The sequence below is a fragment of the Daldinia vernicosa genome (genome assembly GCF_022497035.1).
Source record: "Daldinia vernicosa strain CBS 139.73 unplaced genomic scaffold F5Y00scaffold_16, whole genome shotgun sequence".
Classification (NCBI taxonomy): Eukaryota; Fungi; Ascomycota; class Sordariomycetes; order Xylariales; family Hypoxylaceae; genus Daldinia; species Daldinia vernicosa.
Genome location: NW_025953932.1, coordinates 160,399 through 178,271, shown reverse-complemented (window position 1 = coordinate 178,271; position 17,873 = coordinate 160,399). Strand labels below are relative to the sequence as shown.

Sequence of the window (17,873 nt, the reverse complement as noted above, 5' to 3'; positions counted from 1 at the left end):
TTAAAAGTCTCGAGGTCTATTTGTAAGCCGAGCTTCTTACTTAATAGACTTCATAGCGGCTTTAAGAGGTAGTTAGTAATAGCCGTCCATAGCTTGTAGGAAGAGTCTGTTGCTGGCGCAGTTGAGAGAACAAGAGGCACGTCATGGACTTCGGCTTCAGATTGGGATCGACGTATTCGGAATCTGAGATATAGTCTAGATAGAGTTATTCACGGTAATGAGCGGAATAGAAGTTAATACCTAAGCTCTATATCAAAATTTGAGAGGTTGGTTCGGTATCGACCCCCTCCTCTCGTATAAATATACTATCACAATAGCACGCACGCTGTTTTCTCTCGAGATGAGCTCTGATTACTTCGAGGCCATTACATGACAGTTTCAGTTCTCAGGGGACTCGGAATGCGGATAATTATCAGCGACAAAGAGTGGCACATATCTACAAACGGTGTAATAAGGTAGGATGTAAGGTACATTGCTTGCTATACTATAAAGCAGTGATTGCTACACTATGAATTACAACTATGGCTTTCGTGCAAATTGGTAGGGTATCCGACGTCTGTCTGCCTGTCTCTATATCATCATCCAGAGTCTAATCCCATAAACACACCGTAACACCGGGCCATACATACAAATGTAAATCATGAACAAGACACAAATATTTTATTTAAACCGCCGAAGAAATAACTCGTTTCGTATTCTTAACCGCCCTCATCGCGGGTAGCGTATTCTCCTTTCCGGGGTTCCGTCCGATCTCCATACACAGCATGCGGATAAGATCGTGGTTTACCCAGTAACTTGTGTGCGCGCTTAGCATGTTCAGATACTGTAGCTCGAGTGGGCCGCCACCTGACCGCAGGAAATAGTCGATCTGACCGTTGTCATTAAGGAGGAAAGCCTTCTTCTCGGCAATCTCCTCACGTGAGAAATTGTGGACTTCGAGCTCGAGTTGCGAGGGGAGACGCATCGTCGGCTGCCTTGGAATCGGCGCATTTACGCCATTAGCTGGCGTGGAAGACCCGGCTCCAGGGACGATACTCATCATCGCATGCCCTACGGACTGTAGGAAAGACGTCGACGTACTCGGCACATATGCTGTTTTCAAGCTGGCCGCGAACATCGGATCTAAAGTGCCGTTGAGTAGATACGCAACAGCATCTTCCCTAGCCATAATATTATATATGTTATCCACGGCGATACACCCGAACAGTCCGGCATCCCCAACGACGTCTTTCGACACAATATCGTTAGGGTCTGCCCCTGGTTTCCGGCGCCCTCTCCTTGGTAGTAACGCACCCCTTTCTAATAACAAGAAGAAAGCGACAGGACTACCGAGAAGAAATAAATTCTTCGTGTCAAATTCGAAGTGATTCGACTCGAGTGGCGCCGTGAGCTGCATGACTGGCGGCGTAGTCGGCTGTCTCGACAACACTTCAATGCACATGACGCTGCCGAGTGAATGGCCGATTAGATGAACTCGTCCTTTCTCCGCAAAGCCGGGGTTGTTTCGGCACCAGAGTCTGTAAACACGATTCGCTTCGCTGACCATAGTTGCTACCATCTTGGGTTTATGCTGTGACATATAAAAGGGAATATCGAACATGACATCTGATATCATGCTCCGGACGGCAGGAATTGTCTTGGGCTCGATGTCCTTCAAAGTGAAATTGCCGGGCGTGTAGTGCTCTTTGTCTTCCTCCTTCATTGGTCCACCATCCTCGAACGATAGGTTCTGTCTCCAGTTCACTGGGAGAACCATGATAGAGTTTTGGCCTCGTCTCAATGCTCCTCTTACCGCATCACTATGAAGTTCGGTATTAATAGCTCGGCGAAAGGCGGTTATGGCGTGGGTAAAGTGATAGTTCTCTACTCGCTCTGCTAATTTCTGGCCAATGCCGTGGACGACTAGAACCAGATCTGTGACCTGCGCCCGCTCTTCATCAGCCTTACAGGCTGGGCAATCGTCATTCCTATCATTTTCTTGCGAACTATTGGGACTTGATGGGATTTGTTGGTATTGTTGCTCCTGCTTCTTGTGCTTTCTCATCCATGCCTCATAGTTAAAGCCTCTCACTACCGGGATGCCAACGGTAAAGCCTCTCATTATCTTTGCTACTGGGCGGCGGCCGTAATATGCTGAAGGCTTCAAGCTTGGCTTTAGTAAATATGCCGTAGTGCGATCTTTGTATATTACATGATACTGTTCAAACTTCTTGTGGGTTGGAGCAGGAGAAGAGTTGTCTTCGTTTGGAGAGTGTATCAGACTACCCTCAGCTGCTGCTTCTCCATGGAAACAACGGGCTGCACAAAATGGATTGCTAGATATGGGTGGCTCCATCAAATCGTCGGCCTTTTTAGGGGACTTGCCTGGTGCCTTTGGCCATAAGGGATGCGAGACTTTTTCCTCGCCTAGAGGACCAACTTCTACGGCGCACCTGAGCTCATCGTTCCACGTTTCAGTATGGGGTTTGAGCTCTCGATATCCAGCTTCTAGTTGATTAGCTACAGTGGGATCAATTGGCCTCATATCATCTCTAATTTAGATTAGTATATCTTCTTTACCAGTGGGAACGTCGATGTAATACCTGTAGAACCAAGTAGCTCGAAGAACGGTAGCGATATCATTGACAGGAGACCAGTATATAGGCTTCATCTGTAACGCAGGGAGAGATACTTCATGTAACCTGGAGACACCAACTGTCACTTCGCGTGAAACCACATTTGGAGCTTCCACAGGCTTGGGAGAGGGGGAAGGGGTTTTGACTGGCGTAGGACGAGGCGGCCTAACTTCTTCAACCCTCACCTCCTCAACAAGCCTGCTGGATTGAAAAGTATTCGCCTTTGGAAATGGCATTGGCGGAGAATTAATCGGAGTTTCCGGCGTGCCTACACGGACAAATGGTCTACCTGAGATACCGTCGTCCATTAACGAAGACTTCGTAGGGATTGTCACATTGGCGCTTCTGTCGATTGAGGGATGCTGAGCTGTCGTTGGAGATTGTGATATTATGCTTGAAGGCTGGCTATTAGGCCGTTCATTAAGCTGATTTGATCGCATTCCAGAGTCGATTGGCAACTGGCTTGAAGGTATATTATCAGGCGGCGCACGGCGTTCTGTGACGGAAGCCGTTGAATCGGTATGCAACGTATTCATCTCACTCATAACAGCTTGAGCAACCACATCTTGGTTAAGCTCCTGCTGCTTTCGTCTAGCGACGGCGCAGAAGGATGTCCGTAGAGCAACAACAACATCAACAAGAAGCTCTTTACAGCATAAGAGCGCAGAAGACTCACGCTCCGGCAGGGCTTCAGTGAAGGACTGGACCTTTTCCCGCAAGGGGCCGTCGCGTGCATGCTTTTCAGCATGTTCCACAGCTAGTTGGCGTACGATACTACGTAGCTTCTCGCTATTTGCTTTAGCAAGTAGAGGGCTAGGAGGTCGATTCTGACGGGCATTGGAGTGGTTCTGGCGGTAGGCATCCGAAGCGAGACTCAACCAGGCTTTCTCTATCGCGTTGTTATCCCCCGGTGAGAAGGGACGGAGGCTACTCCTGATAGATTTAGGATCGGCAACAGTAGCAATAGGAGTGGTGGAAAGAGGCTCGTCGACGGGAACGGAAGACGCGTAAAAGTAATGGGCGTTTACCGGCGGAATTTCGTCGATGTCGGAGGAACAAGAGGGATGAGATATCGGGGTAAACCGACATTTCGATCCAAGGTTATGTACTTTCGGAACTTCTCCGAAGTGGTTGTTGATGGCTGAAGGCATTATCGATTCGTATGATATTTTTATCTACCCGGTCTACTTCTCAAGACTTCGAGTCTTAAGCTTCTACCTCCCTCACATCTGCAAATTGAGAAAATTTATCGCGTACAAAGGACTAGTGGGAAACAATTGTATTAACGAAAGCATGCTTTGAATAATGTTAATGTAGGTGCCTATGGTTCTATTTTCGGCTGACCGCTTAGTCGGTTGGTTGCTCAGCTCGGAGAGACGGCTACTCGCAGGTAGAAAAAGTAAACATCATGGTAAACGAGGGCTGGAAGCCGGAATCAAATAATACCTTAAGACCTTAAGGACTCTCGGAAGCAGCTAGAGCTGACTGGAGCTGACGACAGACAATAATCTGCGTAGAAGATCAAAATCGAAGGTCGAAGTGAGGTGAAAAGCCCTAAGGTCTAAGGTACCTCGAAGACTCTACTGGCTGCACAGAGTAGGGTACCAAATGGCCACATGCACATGCATGAGCTTTGTATGCGGCGGTGACGTGGTTGACGTGGATGCTGAAGATTAGGTAGATTAATGAAATGAAATGGAATGGAACGGAATGAAATGATGCAAGGACAGCTGGGACAGGTGCATGTACCTTCTGTAGGTAGGTACCTCCTACCCTCTGTAAACTGTAGGTACCTGCTGTAGGTACCTGCTGTAGGCACCTCAGTTAGGTGCTTCACCCCGCTGTGGCTGTCACCCCCGCAAACCCGAGCCACGCTTTGAATCTCTGCCTTTCCAAGATCTCGTTAGATCCATCTTAGGCTAAGATTCTTAAGATTCTTAGCAACCCCGTCGGCCTTATTTATTAATCATCGTGGGTTTCGAAGTATGTAATCAAGGCCAAGGCCAGACTGGAAATATACTTTAGACAATAATCTTAAAACATCCCTCACTCTTTTTCTTATCTTTTAGATTTCACTTACCTTATGTAGGTACTATATAATTGAGTGTCTCACCTCCTCTACCTCTAGCCTGCTTCGAATACGTAGGTATACGATCCGAAATGCTGCAGCATTGACAGGCTGTCTCGTTGCCTCATAAGAGGTATATAAATAAGCTCCGTGGACGGGGCCAAATCCGGACGGACCTCTGCATTGCAGCCGCAAGTTGTCCTTGGCATACATAATATGCAGGCCTGTCAAAATTCAGATATCCTAGCCTTCGGTATACGTACGCGTAAGATCTATCATATATACATACGGAGCTGCTCCGAAGGCTGACAATGGATGATCTGCAAATATCAGCTAATTGGTCTGACAGAAAGTCAAGATAAAGTTGAGCTGAGGGAGTTCAAAATCAAATTATACTCTTCGTACGCGCAATGCAAATCAAATTAATTCGACACGCCATTGTCATTAAGCGCCGTTTCACAAGCTAATTCCCGACAAAATATGCATACTACTATAGTAGCTCCAGTAGTCAGCGCCATCGACATGTTCCAACATATGTTTGCTCTCTTAGTAAGAGCATCGAGAGATTATGTAGGCGCGAGTTGAAGCAAGGGACATGGGCCGAATTGGAGGTTCACCGGATATACCTAGACACTAATGTACTGCATGCTTAATAGTATGCATTAGTGTTGAATTCTTGATATGTTCTTTGGAGTCCTTGACAACGGAGAAGGCGAAGAGTGGTGGCGAGTGTAGTAACGGCCCTGATGTGTATTGCAGAGCCAGTACAACCCAGTCGTCCATCTTAGTGGTTGTCTTGTTCAAGTCCCTGACGATTGGGTCGAGGTCAATGGAACCCTAGCCGCGAATATGGCAACTCACATTTGCTGATAGAGAATAGTGTACCGCATTGGGGCGGGGGTCTCATTCTCCTCATTCTCCTTCATTGGCTAACGAATGTCTCCAGTATCTGATGTTGCAGTTTTGACGACGTTGGGATTGCCCCTCGTTTCACTGACAGACATTCAATTTCGCAGCTCACATACATTAGGTACATTTGGTACTACGCTGCCGTTATATGTACGTCGTCGTGGCCCTATTACTTTGCTCGAAACTCATCATGTCCGCCGAGGCGGCAAGATAACCTATTAAGAAGCGCATATTATTGCTTCTAGGGGCTTGGAGAGCAACATGTATCAGCCACATACATGCGCTCTAGATACGGGCCAGCCTATGAAATGCTGATATCTTGTCCGTATATGGTCATCTACATATGAGGAAAGGAAATCCGAGAGGCGCCAATATCAGATTTCTTCTAGAGATAATCTAAAAAGAGATATATCTCTTCTTTGTCGAGTTCATGTAGTGTATCGCATTTTCAAACCTTTGTCCACTTTTCTGCGGCCTTCTGGGTCAGGATGTCAGGATGTCTGAACGTGATCTGTGAGAACAGGGGTGTATACATATGTATGCAGTTCGCCCCGGCATCGATCAACATTGGGTTCCTTTTTGGAGGGGAAGACCTCGCCTCAAAGGACAGCACTAGACAAGGTATATAGACAGGATAGGCAAAGGCTAATTATGCTGCCCAGTCTTGGCAACTGTGAGCAAACGAAACGATGTAGGTAATTTGTTAATATTCTGTCCTGCTGCCACCGGTAGAACTAGGAGGGCTACAATGGATAGAAAACGAGTGAATGGATAAGCCAAATGTGCATATACAAAATTGGAGAGGGGAAACGAGTGGGAGGTAGATCTGTTTTATAAAGAAGATTAATAAAAGTGGTAGGCTGGCTGGTAGGTAAAGAGGTAATAAGGAGGTATGTATGTATGTAAAGGTAGGGGGATAAACTACACCCATGATCCCATCTGATCCAATCTCGCACCATTCACCTATCCATCAATCAAGTCGTCTTATCTACCGCTGGTGCTGCTTCACTCGCTGGAAGACTGCACGGCACTGTTATGCACCATCAGGGATGTGCGATAAGGCTGTAACTCCAATCAACGTCGTCGAACGCGTGAAACGACTTTTGATTATACCCTACAACCCTACGACCAACCTTTAACCATACATACCTTTGGCCGTTATATCTTAGGTAGTTACATCTACATCTTTTCTCCTCATATTATCAATTTCTACACTTTTAATCCATTTCAATACCCTTTTGCCTTTTGGCCCATTCTCCCTTTTTTTAGATTCTCACTTTCAAGTGGTTTCTAGGTACCGGTATGTAAGTTATTATTGTGTCCCCTCATCCTCCCCCCTCTTCATCTCATTCTTCCTGTTCCCGTTGCTATGCTATTTCCCATCTCCCATCTCCCCTCTCTTTATTTCCCCCCTCTTATTATTGTCAAACAATAATGATACCTGGGAACACACGATATTATCAGCCCATTCAACACCAATAAAAGGAATTATACACATAACTATACCCAACTTTCAAAACATAACTATATTTTTATAACTACCTAAATACGCTACCATAAACTACGACTTACACGCAAGCCGCTAACGTACTTTAGACAACTTAACTTTGGACTTACGGACCTACCCATCGCCAATTAATATCCGACTCCATCATCAACTTTAAATCTCCCCCCGCCATCTACCTCATCTCATCTTTCCCCTCCAATTCATTCTCACCCCCGTCTCCTCCCCCGCAATTACTTGCACCTTGGTACGCCACTGGACCCCCGGTGCTCGAGCGTTAGGGGTGTCTGATCCTGATATGAGGCACGCGGCCACCGCCGAGACTTAATCAACTTACATCGTAAACAACGTTAGAAATAATAATAAACAGGCATTGTTATTATGAGTAGGACAATGACGACTGTCGCTCTCCCCAGACCGATTCCTCCACATCGCTCTTCCTCCGGCATCGTTACCTTATCTGCCCCAATAGCGCTCGAAGCTATCAATGCCCAACAGGTTTCTAGCGCAGCGCCCGCGCCCATCCCTAACAAACACATACCAGTCTGTCCCACCGGCCCAGCACCCGCTCGTGAGCCTAACACGCCACCACCGTCACCGGGCCGCGAGACCGAACGACATAATGAACGGCGCCGCTCATCTTTACTGTATCCGCCTGACAAGTTCGAACGACTGGAATCGGGTTCGCTATGCCTCTACAAGATCCACCCTGCTGACGTAGCAGCCGCCGTAGACTATCTCTCCAGACAACCTCTACCAGACCCCGCTCTAGTCTTCCCTTGGTTTCATGGATTGCATCCCAGCAATCATATCCAACAGACATTTTTTGCGTCGAGAAGCAAGACTGTGCGGCAGATACCTAATTGCTTACGTGGAATCACATTGGTGAAAGCTGATGGTGATCTCTCCACTGCACGCCTAAAAGGGGCACTTGCACCACATGAATTTATGCAATCGAGCTCCGATGGAGAATTCGTCGAAGTTGACCCTAGAGACGGGTTCTCCGTCCGTAACTTTCAGATACAGGCTGCTAAGACGGCCGTAACGTCCGATATCATAGTATATGGTGAGGATGCCGGTCTAGTCCGTAAGTGGGCGTGGGAAATCGCGTCGGCGCAAGCTAAATGGCGGAAGAAACACGAGTCTATCCCGAAATATAACACATTTATTTGTGTTAGTCCGTTCGAAGAATTCGAAAACAAGCATAGAGAGATCGTTTCCGTTAATTCGGAGGGTCTCTTAACAGGTGCTGTGGTTGACTTCTTCCACCAGGAGCGGCTGGAGATGTACTCGATGACGAAAGCAACCGAGATATCGCGTAATGTGTGGATGGGCCCAACACCCGAGCCTTCGGGAGAAGAAGAGCAATCTTACGATATCCTTATCGAATGCAGTGATCTCGGTCGACTAAACCCTGGTGCGCTGCAAGCAATTGCTGAGGGCACCAACGACGAGGTAAAACAGCCTTACCTCGACTTTCCTTCGTCTGGAAGTATTCTCCCGCCGACCTGGTCTCACGCCGAAGCTGATGGTATCTTGGACACGTGTAAATGGCTCTGGCACCTCTCGCACGGAACTTTACCTCTGAAGTCGGATGCTGATATAGACGGTGATTCGAACATGTCTGATGCGTCCTCTGCGACCGAGGTCGAGATGCGTCCCTCGCGGAGGATCCTAATACATTGTGCTGATGGGTATACCGAGTCTACCATGCTCGGTATCGCATACTTCAGCTATAGCACCGGCCGACCGGTCCACGAAGCCTGGATGGATCTGCACACGAAGATGAAGCGAAACTTCTTCGCCTATCCGACCGACGTGTCCTTGCTGACCTCGATCGCGCCCCGTCTTCTCCGCGAGTCCCCCATCTGTAGTGACAAGAGCCTGCTGGAAATTACGAACCTCGTGCGCAACGAGCCTAAGTGGCTCGCCTCCCTCGACGGCTCGTTCCCCAGCCGCATCCTCGACTACATGTACCTGGGCAACCTCGGCCACGCCAACAACCCGGACCTGCTGAAGGCCATGGGCATCAACCAGATCCTCAGCGTAGGCGAGACGGCCATGTGGCGAGACGGTGACCTCGAGTCCTGGGGCGCGGATAACGTGCTCGCAGTCGAGAAGGTTCAGGACAACGGCATCGACCCTCTAACCAAGGAGTTCGAAAAGTGCTTGGAATTCATCGGTATGTTGTTTATCCACTTTCCCTTGGCCCTAGCGTATTATATAGCTCGTCCCTATTAATATTCATAATTTTCACGTTATTATCTAAGACGCCCCCGTCCAAGACCCGCTCACTAACCGCAAAACAGAGCGCGGCCGACGGAACGGCACCGCCACCCTGGTTCACTGCCGCGTCGGCGTTTCCCGCAGCGCGACCATCTGCATCGCAGAGGTGATGCGGTCTCTCAACCTCTCATTCCCACGGGCGTACTGCTTTGTGCGTGCTCGACGGCTCAATGTTATTATTCAGCCCCATCTGAGGTTCGCGTACGAGTTGCTCAAGTGGGAGGAGATGCTGCAGCTCAGACGTCAATGGGCTGAAAATTCCCACGATGCCGGGCGAGGTATCCGAAGAGAACTCGAGTGGGGCGAGATCGCGCGAGAGATCGCGTCGATGAATCGCCCTTATGCGAGATAAGATGTTTAGAGCCGGCTTTGTGACGGAAATATCGTATTTCGAAGCATTGACGGTGCAGTCGATGCTTCGAAACTCAATATAAGCTTTGCGTTGAGAGCAAAGCTATCGGATTCTGGGCCGTCGTGCTGAATCCTAGGGTGGTTCGTATTTATTGAAGATCAGCTCCAATCTCGATTTGCCGTAAAATCACGACTAGGAGCAGCGGAAGAGTCGAGAGTGATGATGAGTCAAACTCATCATCACCGTCTGTGCCCACGCCTGACTAATTAGACTCTCGAAATGTACAGCAGTACCCCATACATTTCTATTTCTCGATTTACGATTGTGCTTCGTTTCGGAGTTGGCGGACCAGGCGGAAGCACCTCATGAATTTTCACTTCTAACGACGGTATGACACGACCTTTTTTTTTTTTTTTGCATTTCTCCTCGAATACCGAGATAGGGGAGGGAATAGAGGGCTGAAAACCAGGGGGGAGGTACCACATACCTACCCCGGGGCCCTGTTGCATCATCAGTTCATCTACCGGCGCCGCGGCGTCGTGGTTTTTGAAGAAGACAGTTTTTCATTTCGAACATTCGCGGATGAAAGGACGGGGTTGGATCGGGTTGTGTTGAAGCATTACCTTACGTTTGAATTGTTTATTGTAGCACTGTTGTAGCAAGTAGTACGTACGTACATGTATGTGAAGGAAGGATTGGACTGGACTGGACTGGAGGGAAATTCAAAGGGGTTTAGGGATTACGGAACTGGATATCATCATCTTCAAATAATAAGACTGTCAAGGGGATTAGGACTGAGCCACAGTGGACGATACCACTCCAGACTAGTCAATTCTGCCTCAATGCTGACGTGTGCGTTCAACAAATTGCCACTACGTATTAATAACGCTTTGTTCTCTTCGGCAGTGAATATTAGTAATCTGTATTGGAAAAGTAGATGATGATACTCGATACTCGGTAACTTCGTAACTATGAACCAAGGCCGCTTGGACGCCAGACGCTTAATGCAAAAACACGACGCTCTCCTTCACGCAAAACACAAATCCTCCTTCTCTGGGGGGGTATGACCGTTTTCAGATAGTAGTAGGGCTTTCGCGGTGCAGCAGAGACGAGCCGTAGAATTAAGAAGAAAAAAATGAGGGAGAACAAAACACCCATGCTCCCAACTACGTAACCGTGAACGCCGTCCGAATGCTAATACCCCCTTGTGACGTGCTGCCAATAGTCACCGCCGAGTTGCCCATCCTCGTCATCATCATCATCCTCTCCTATCTTTAATTCTTCCTCCATTCTACCGTCTAGATTGTTAGAAACATTGCTCGTGCCGGCATGACTGCTCTACGGTCCATAATTAGAGGCATCGAGCTTATCGTCGCTATCGAGGACACTAGAGGGACAATAGTTAGTTAGGCTAGGACTCGAACAAAGAAGAGAGACAAGAAGGCGGTAGCACGAACGAGAACTGTTTCACAAGGTAGCCCTCTCCACCTTGATCCATATCGATGTTGAAGACGTAAAACCCGCCGTCGTTGGTAACAACCATAACCTGCGGGCTGCTACTACTCATCGCCACCACGCTGCGTAGTTGTTGGTTGCCCGCTCCGCCCGGACGTGGCGCTGCGGACGTGCTCTTTGGTATCTTGATGTACGCAAAATCGCGCAGGGGCTCCCACATCTCCGTCACGGTCTGTGGTAGATAGTTTCCGACGACGCCGGCTACGCTGCGACCCATTATCTGCGATGACCGGCGCAGCATGCTGCTAAATGACCCGCTTTGCCTCCTATTCGCCACGGATTTATTCGCTGGCGATGTTGGAACGTCGGCCGCCTCACTACGTGGAGAGCCCTGTGCGCTATTAGACGAATCGTTACCACTATCATAGCTACGACTACGAGACCAACGATCCTTCCTAGGAGAGGTTGGGGTCTGAGCCTCAGCGTTGTTACCGTTAGGCCCTGGCTGCTGGAGTCGAAATATGTGTACGGTATCTGAAGTAGAAGATACGCAGAGAAGCGAGCTCGCCATATTGAAGGACATGCTATAGATTGTGCTGGGATATGTTCCACGTCGGAATTGGAAAAGCTTCTCCCCACGGGGCACCGAGAATACTCTGATGATTGTCCCCGTCTCGCTAGCTGTTGCTAACAAGGTTCCTTCGCTGTTGAGAGCAATACAGGACAGGGGAGAGCGATGTGCCTCGACTACGTTAACGGCCTGCATAGTTAACGTATTATATATAAGGACGTCTCCGGAGGTTACGGGAGCGTAGAGCGAAGCTGGCGGCGCGTGCGAAGGTCGCTTATCCTGAGCATCTTCGCGGGGTTTCGGCAAGGGGTAAGCGAGATACGAATGTTCATGGGAAGGCGACAATGCGCAGACAGCGGCAGGATTCGGAGAGGTGGCAATATTAGTGAGTAGTGACATAGTAGTTATATCGTAGAGGTAGATCTCATCCTCGAGCACAACAGCTAATCGCTTGCGATTTAGGCGGACAGCAAGGATGGCAGATGGGAAGGTAAGTTCGCATATAACGGAGGCGCGCTTCGTATTCTGGACTATAAGATGGCGAGGGGAGAGGACGAAAGCGACGAGCGAAGTTGAAAAAAGCATCTCGACAATAGCGATATTGCCATCATCGCTACTAAAGATCTTGGAGAACGGCTCGGTGTGGTAGATACGAAATCCCTTCGAGGTACCTATAGTTGTTAACTTCTTAGGGATTTGTTGCCTTTACCATCTACTACTAGTAGAGAGACAGGGCTAGAACAAGAATCGACATACCGACAGCTAGGCAGCTGTGATCTTGGTTGAAAGTAACGAAATTGAGAGCCGGGTTCGACATGGCTAAAGTAAGACGGGCGGTTCGGAACTGAAAATAGGAATAGCTATTGCAGCTTTATATTAAATAGTTCGGTGTAAGATGTACTCGATTATGACGTCCTAAAGTTATAATACGATGAATACGATGAATACGAAGCTTGGCCTGTAAGTCCGACTCCAATCTAAAGGCGGTCTCTGCGTCAAAGCCGTCTCAATTCGAGTATATCTTTCCCCGTCATGACAAAGGGAAATCAACAAGTTAGACTAGAGTAATAGCTTCATTCGTCGGGACAATGTAAGGGGAAAATCTGAAAAGCCTAGTCGCTGATTAAGCTGTACTGTAACTGAGCTTCCTAGGTTCGTCGATACTCGGGAAGAGCTGGAGATGCTAAAAATCCGAGGAGGTTGGAGTTTGGATTCTGGGTGGGGGAGAAAGGTTGAAATCATCAATCAGATGCTATTGTCAGGCGGGGAACCACCTGGTACGTATCGCTGGTATCGTTACGCACACCTTTTTAAACAGTTAACATAGCACGCTATTACGCTATAGCTGTGGAGCTTAAGCCTTTTAGACTCGTGCCTACTGATGAACCCATGCGCTGATCACTACCGCATGTTAGGTCACGTTAGGTACCTACCTATTGTACCTACACTTAGTGGACAAAAAAACCGCACACCCCACGATTTTACTGCAAAATATATCAACTTCAACAATATATATCAATTTAAATAAAATGAATTAAAATAAAGTATATATAAAAACTATTAGTAAAATTATCTTAAATTTAAAAATATAAAATTAATTTTTAAATATAAATTATAATTAAAATTTAAAAAATAAATTGTTATATATAAAATATTTTAAATATTTTAATATTTAATAAAATGTTTACATTTTTAATTTAAGATTTAAAAACATTTAAAAACTTAATTCATTATCTTTAATCAATTTTAATATAACCTTATACAAATGCTTTATTTTTATCTATTTTATTTAATATTATATAAATATTTGAAATGTAAGTGTTAAAATGAGGGTGTGCGGTTTTTTTGTCCCCCCACTGTAGCTAATGGTTTTATAGCGCTTGCCCTTGTCTAGTCTAGCCTAGGGTGCGTCGCTGCTTGAACAAGACGAGTCTCAACTACAACGGATTTGAGGGTTAAAAAGTTGGCACAATTTTCCATCTTTGAATTAGGTAATGAGATAACTCTTATTAATTAACATAGATATTTTGAAAAGACGTGCTTTGTAAAAAATAAAAATGAGCCTCAAATTTAAGGATAGTAACATATTAAATAAACGTAAAGGGAAAAGACATCTCGGCCTTAGTCAAAGATTAAGTACCTGATTAATTCAATACGGGCAAACCTAATAAGATTTGCTGACTTAATCATCTTACTCTCAACTAACCAACCTATCGTTACTCTTACCAAATCATACCTACAGGATTACTCTCCCACGTGCCTCCTTTAATTAGGATGGCTACTACTACCAAAGTCAAGGGCGAGCAAGGCCCGGGCCGTTCAGCAAAGGAACGAGCCCTAGACGATTTAGTTATGGCTGTGCGTCTTGTTTCTCCTATCCATACACACACACATCTTAATTCTCTAATTTGCCCCTTAAGACAAACAGCAGCAGTATCGTATCCAAAAGGAGTGTAGAACGCATCTACTATCCAAACGAGCCTCACTTCTTTCGCTTCTTCGTGAAGAAGTTCCAGCGGCGAGCTCCATTGATCAATCGAGGCTATCATATTCGACTACATGTAATCGATGTTGCTGTTCGTCGATTCCTTGAAAGGCCTTCAGAAAAGAAAAAGGTCGTCATAAATCTAGGATGTGGAAGGTAGGCTTCCATCTCGTCTCGTTATATTCGATATGGTCTCTAATCCTTAGTAGTGACGTGCTCCCATGGCAGTGTATTACCAGATACCCTGACAAATGTCTAAATGCCAAGTTCGTGGACATTGATTTTCCCGACTTGATAGAAAAGAAATGTCGAATCGTCCAAGACACCCCTGAGCTTAGATCTCCATTAACTGGGCTGAAAACGAATGTTGGCAACCATGTAGTACTACAGAGCGATCAGTATGTCGAGATCGGCTGCGACTTGCGCAACATCTCTGATATAGAACGGGCGCTTTCCACCGTCGTTGATATAGCTCATTGCGAATTCATGTTTGTAGCAGAGGTCTCTATTACATATATGGAGACTGAAGGCGCAAATTCAGTCATTCAATGGGCCAGCACTCTTGGACAAGGTAGGTTATCCTAATCCATCAGTTAGCACTAAGAACTGACAAATATTAGCCGAATTCTGTCTACTCGAGCAAATTATTCCAGATGGTGAAGATCATCCGTTTGCAAAGACGATGCTGGCGCATTTCGAGAAGTTGAAAACTCCTCTGAAATCTGTTTTCACCTACCCGAATATCAATACCCAGCGGGATCGTTTCGTCAAAAGGGGCTGGTCACAGGTCGATGTTAACACTCTTTGGCAAATATGGGCCGATGACCAATGGCTTTCGGCAGACGAGAGGAGAAAACTCGACGCGATCGAGCCTTTTGACGAATGGGAAGAGTTTGCAATTTTCGCTGCCCATTACTGCGTTGTTATCGCTAAGACTAACCTGGTAACGACTCAAGCGGCTACTAGCATCTCCAGGGATCTTAAGAGACTCGAGGCCCCTATATTATCCCTGGACGCCGACTTCAGAGAATATTCTGGTACTCGCGGACAACGCCGTTTTGGCGCTGCGATGAAGTTAAAGAATCACCTAGGAGAAGAGTTCTTATCTAATACGTTCGGACTAGGGACGAATAGTCGATTAAGGTCGTATGACCTCTATGTTAGCGAGTCAACTCTACAAGATGTCAAGACGCATCATACCGGCCCAAGTAGTCGCATGTGCCATACTATTACGAACTTAGGCGAGTATGGAAACTTATTGGTTGGAGGCAGGACTTCTCCGTCGAGCGCTCTGCGAGATTGCTGGCTCTTCCATAAAGGGAGCAACAAATGGCAACGGATAGATGACCTCCCAATGCCATTGTACAGGCATGGAGCAACAAGACTTGGTAACTCGGACCTCACTCTTTTAGTCGGAGGCAAATCTGACGCATCAACCATTTTCAATGGGTGCCTCCTCTATCGGCCAGGTTTGGGTTGGATTGAGTGCGAGATTCAGGGGTCAGAATATGAGCCAGTCTTTGGCAGCCTGTTAGTTAGCCTCGGAGGACCAACCCATCCCACGGCAAATGGTGGTATACAATTTGATGGTGTCATGACAGGTGGTATCTCTCGGGATGGCATTATCGCTAAACAGATTTTGCGATGGGCTTTGGTACTTCCAGAAAATGGCAAGCCTACAATTTCATTTACAGCTTTATCGACTTCAAACCCCTCTAATTCGTCGACACGGGAGATGCAGAAAGCCAATAATCCCGACGACCTAATCAACCGCTACGGCGCCTCTGGCTTTATCTCTCCGGAGGGATATCTAACTATAATTGGGGGTATCATCGCAAACGACATAGTCACGCGAGATCTTGATGTCCTGATTATCGACATCTCTGGTCTACATTACATGATTGTCTCCGCCTGCCAGATCGCAGTCGCCCCTAGGCCATTGCTTATAGGGGTTTCAATCGAGCAAGCCAACGATGGCCAATTGGTTGTAATGGGCGGAGGTGCTACGTGTTTCTCCATGGGAACATTCTGGAATCCGGGCTGTTATACACTGAGGTACACTCCTAAGGCTTTTATTACCGGGGTACCGACACCACACAGCAACAGGGGAATATGGAAACATTCAAGAATTGTCGAACTTACGGGAGAGACAGAACAGAATCATGCCTCGACTTCTTTGAGCGGGGAGGCTGTGAAGAAGGTTGATATACCCAGGCTTCAGATCAATACAGCAGACGAATTTTCAGCAGTGTTAAAAGCCGGAAAACCTGTGGTTTTTGAGGCAAGTCAATTAGGAAACTGTACCCAGACCTGGACGTCAGACTATATCGTGAAGCAACTTGGCCCTGATAGAGAGGTAAGGATTATCCCAAGTTCCATATATGAACCGACCTAACCACGTCACTAGGTCGTCGTTCATGAAGCCGATAGTCAGAAGATGGATTTTAACAGCAAGAATTTTGCATATGTCACGAAGAAATTTGGAGATATCATGCAAGGGATCTCAAATGGCCAAAAGCTATATCTACGCGCCCTTTCGGGAGACAATCCATCTGATCAGCCAGCTAATATCAAAGTCGACTTCCCGCAACTGGCTGAGGATTTTCAACTGCCCGATGCGCTCTCGTTTGTAAAACAGAACGAATTCAGTTCCGTATTGCGGATCACTGGGCCAGTTGATATGTGGCTTCATTACGACGTAAGCGGGTTCCCGAGTTTGACGTCTGCTGTAACTGACTGACATTATACTAGGTCATGGCGAACGTATATTGCCAAATAGTGGGCTCTAAAAGGTTCATCTTGTTTCCGCCGTCAGATGTTACCAAGCTTTCGTTTGCCCCGGGTTCGTCTAGCTCGAGTATTGACGTATTTTCCGAACTGGAATCGCCTTCTCTCGCCGAAACACATCCTCATGAGGCTTTGCTGAAGCCTGGCGATATACTGTTCCTACCTCCTCTTTGGCTACATACTGCCACTCCATTGAGCAACTTAGGGGTTGCTGTTAACGTCTTCTTTCGTAACCTTGAAAATGGATACTCAAGCGGAAGGGATGTGTACGGAAACCGGGACCTCGCGGCTGTGAGTTCTGGATCCTTGTCCATTTATATTGTTATTCATTTCTATCAGTCAAATTATTTTACATGTAATCTGTAATCACTACTGACTATAGGAACTACAGTACGAAAAAGGCCGCCAAGACATTACACGCATCGCAAACAGCTTCAGTAAGTTACCGCCTGATATGCGAGATTTTTATATCAAGCGTTTAGCAGACGAGCTCGCCCAGAAAGCACTTGACTAGGGAATTGATTAATCTCACCATTGATTTTCATACCCATTTGAAACGCCACCTAGACAGCTCTAGAGAATGTCGAAAGACCCCCAAGTTAAGTCACTCGGTGGTAGGTACGTGAAAGTGAATGAAGGCAACAAGCCTTAGTACCATATCACTCATGAGGCTGATAGCATATTTGAGTAATCATCTTACTCAAACGAAGCTGCGCTCTTAAATTTAGCGGCGGGTCATCATATATGAAATAGATACCTGGGTAGATATAAGATACCTTGACGCTAGTCATACTGTTATGATATTTTGCGGCTCCTAGATGAAGCATTCGAGCGAACCGCT

At 46.8% G+C, this 17,873-nt stretch overlaps 4 protein-coding genes across 4 annotated transcripts; 2 read left to right on the top strand and 2 right to left on the bottom strand.

The window, feature by feature from the left end:
• Positions 1–434: 434 nt before the first annotated feature.
• On the bottom strand, positions 435–4,315 carry F5Y00DRAFT_233555 (DDHD domain-containing protein). Its single transcript, XM_048007318.1, has 2 exons — positions 2,583–4,315; positions 435–2,531 (listed from the first exon to the last, which is right to left on the bottom strand). Exons 1-2 carry the CDS (start codon positions 3,764–3,766, stop codon positions 665–667), a joined length of 3,051 nt encoding a protein of 1,016 aa, XP_047866012.1. The 5' UTR covers positions 3,767–4,315; the 3' UTR covers positions 435–664.
• Positions 4,316–7,394: 3,079 nt separating this feature from the next.
• F5Y00DRAFT_252483 (uncharacterized protein) lies at positions 7,395–9,734 on the top strand (the record flags this gene model as incomplete). The annotated part of the gene is made up of 3 exons (XM_048009941.1): positions 7,395–7,399; positions 7,486–9,278; positions 9,406–9,734. The coding sequence occupies 3 exons, from the start codon at positions 7,395–7,397 to the stop codon at positions 9,732–9,734; spliced, it is 2,127 nt and encodes a 708-aa protein (XP_047866011.1).
• A 1,139-nt stretch (positions 9,735–10,873) lies between these two features.
• Positions 10,874–12,698, bottom strand: F5Y00DRAFT_39486 (WD40 repeat-like protein). Its single transcript, XM_048013610.1, has 3 exons — positions 12,517–12,698; positions 11,192–12,431; positions 10,874–11,121 (listed from the first exon to the last, which is right to left on the bottom strand). Exons 1-3 carry the CDS (start codon positions 12,575–12,577, stop codon positions 11,073–11,075), a joined length of 1,350 nt encoding a protein of 449 aa, XP_047866010.1. The 5' UTR covers positions 12,578–12,698; the 3' UTR covers positions 10,874–11,072.
• A 1,098-nt stretch (positions 12,699–13,796) lies between these two features.
• On the top strand, positions 13,797–17,819 carry F5Y00DRAFT_39478 (LCM-domain-containing protein). The gene is made up of 7 exons (XM_048013609.1): positions 13,797–14,118; positions 14,181–14,401; positions 14,455–14,816; positions 14,866–16,601; positions 16,653–16,943; positions 16,997–17,323; positions 17,424–17,819. Exons 1-7 carry the CDS (start codon positions 14,035–14,037, stop codon positions 17,544–17,546), a joined length of 3,144 nt encoding a protein of 1,047 aa, XP_047866009.1. The 5' UTR covers positions 13,797–14,034; the 3' UTR covers positions 17,547–17,819.
• The last annotated feature ends 54 nt before the right edge of the window (positions 17,820–17,873 follow it).

Bases quoted from the DNA above. Each gene is read 5' to 3' on its own strand.
- F5Y00DRAFT_233555 (XM_048007318.1), bottom strand. From the start codon at position 3,766: ATGCCTTCAGCCATCAACAACCACTTCGGAGAAGTTCCGAAAGTACAT. The intron at 2,532-2,582 runs GTATTACATCGA...AATCTAAATTAG, and splicing joins CGAGCTACTTGGTTCTACAG to AGATGATATGAGGCCAATTG.
- F5Y00DRAFT_39486 (XM_048013610.1), bottom strand. From the start codon at position 12,577: ATGTCGAACCCGGCTCTCAATTTCGTTACTTTCAACCAAGATCACAGC. The intron at 12,432-12,516 runs GTATGTCGATTC...TAACAACTATAG, and splicing joins TCACAGCTGCCTAGCTGTCG to GTACCTCGAAGGGATTTCGT. The intron at 11,122-11,191 runs GTTCGTGCTACC...TTGTCCCTCTAG, and splicing joins TACCTTGTGAAACAGTTCTC to TGTCCTCGATAGCGACGATA.
- F5Y00DRAFT_39478 (XM_048013609.1), top strand. From the start codon at position 14,035: ATGGCTACTACTACCAAAGTCAAGGGCGAGCAAGGCCCGGGCCGTTCA. The intron at 14,119-14,180 runs GTGCGTCTTGTT...TTGCCCCTTAAG, and splicing joins TAGACGATTTAGTTATGGCT to ACAAACAGCAGCAGTATCGT. The intron at 16,602-16,652 runs GTAAGGATTATC...CCACGTCACTAG, and splicing joins AACTTGGCCCTGATAGAGAG to GTCGTCGTTCATGAAGCCGA.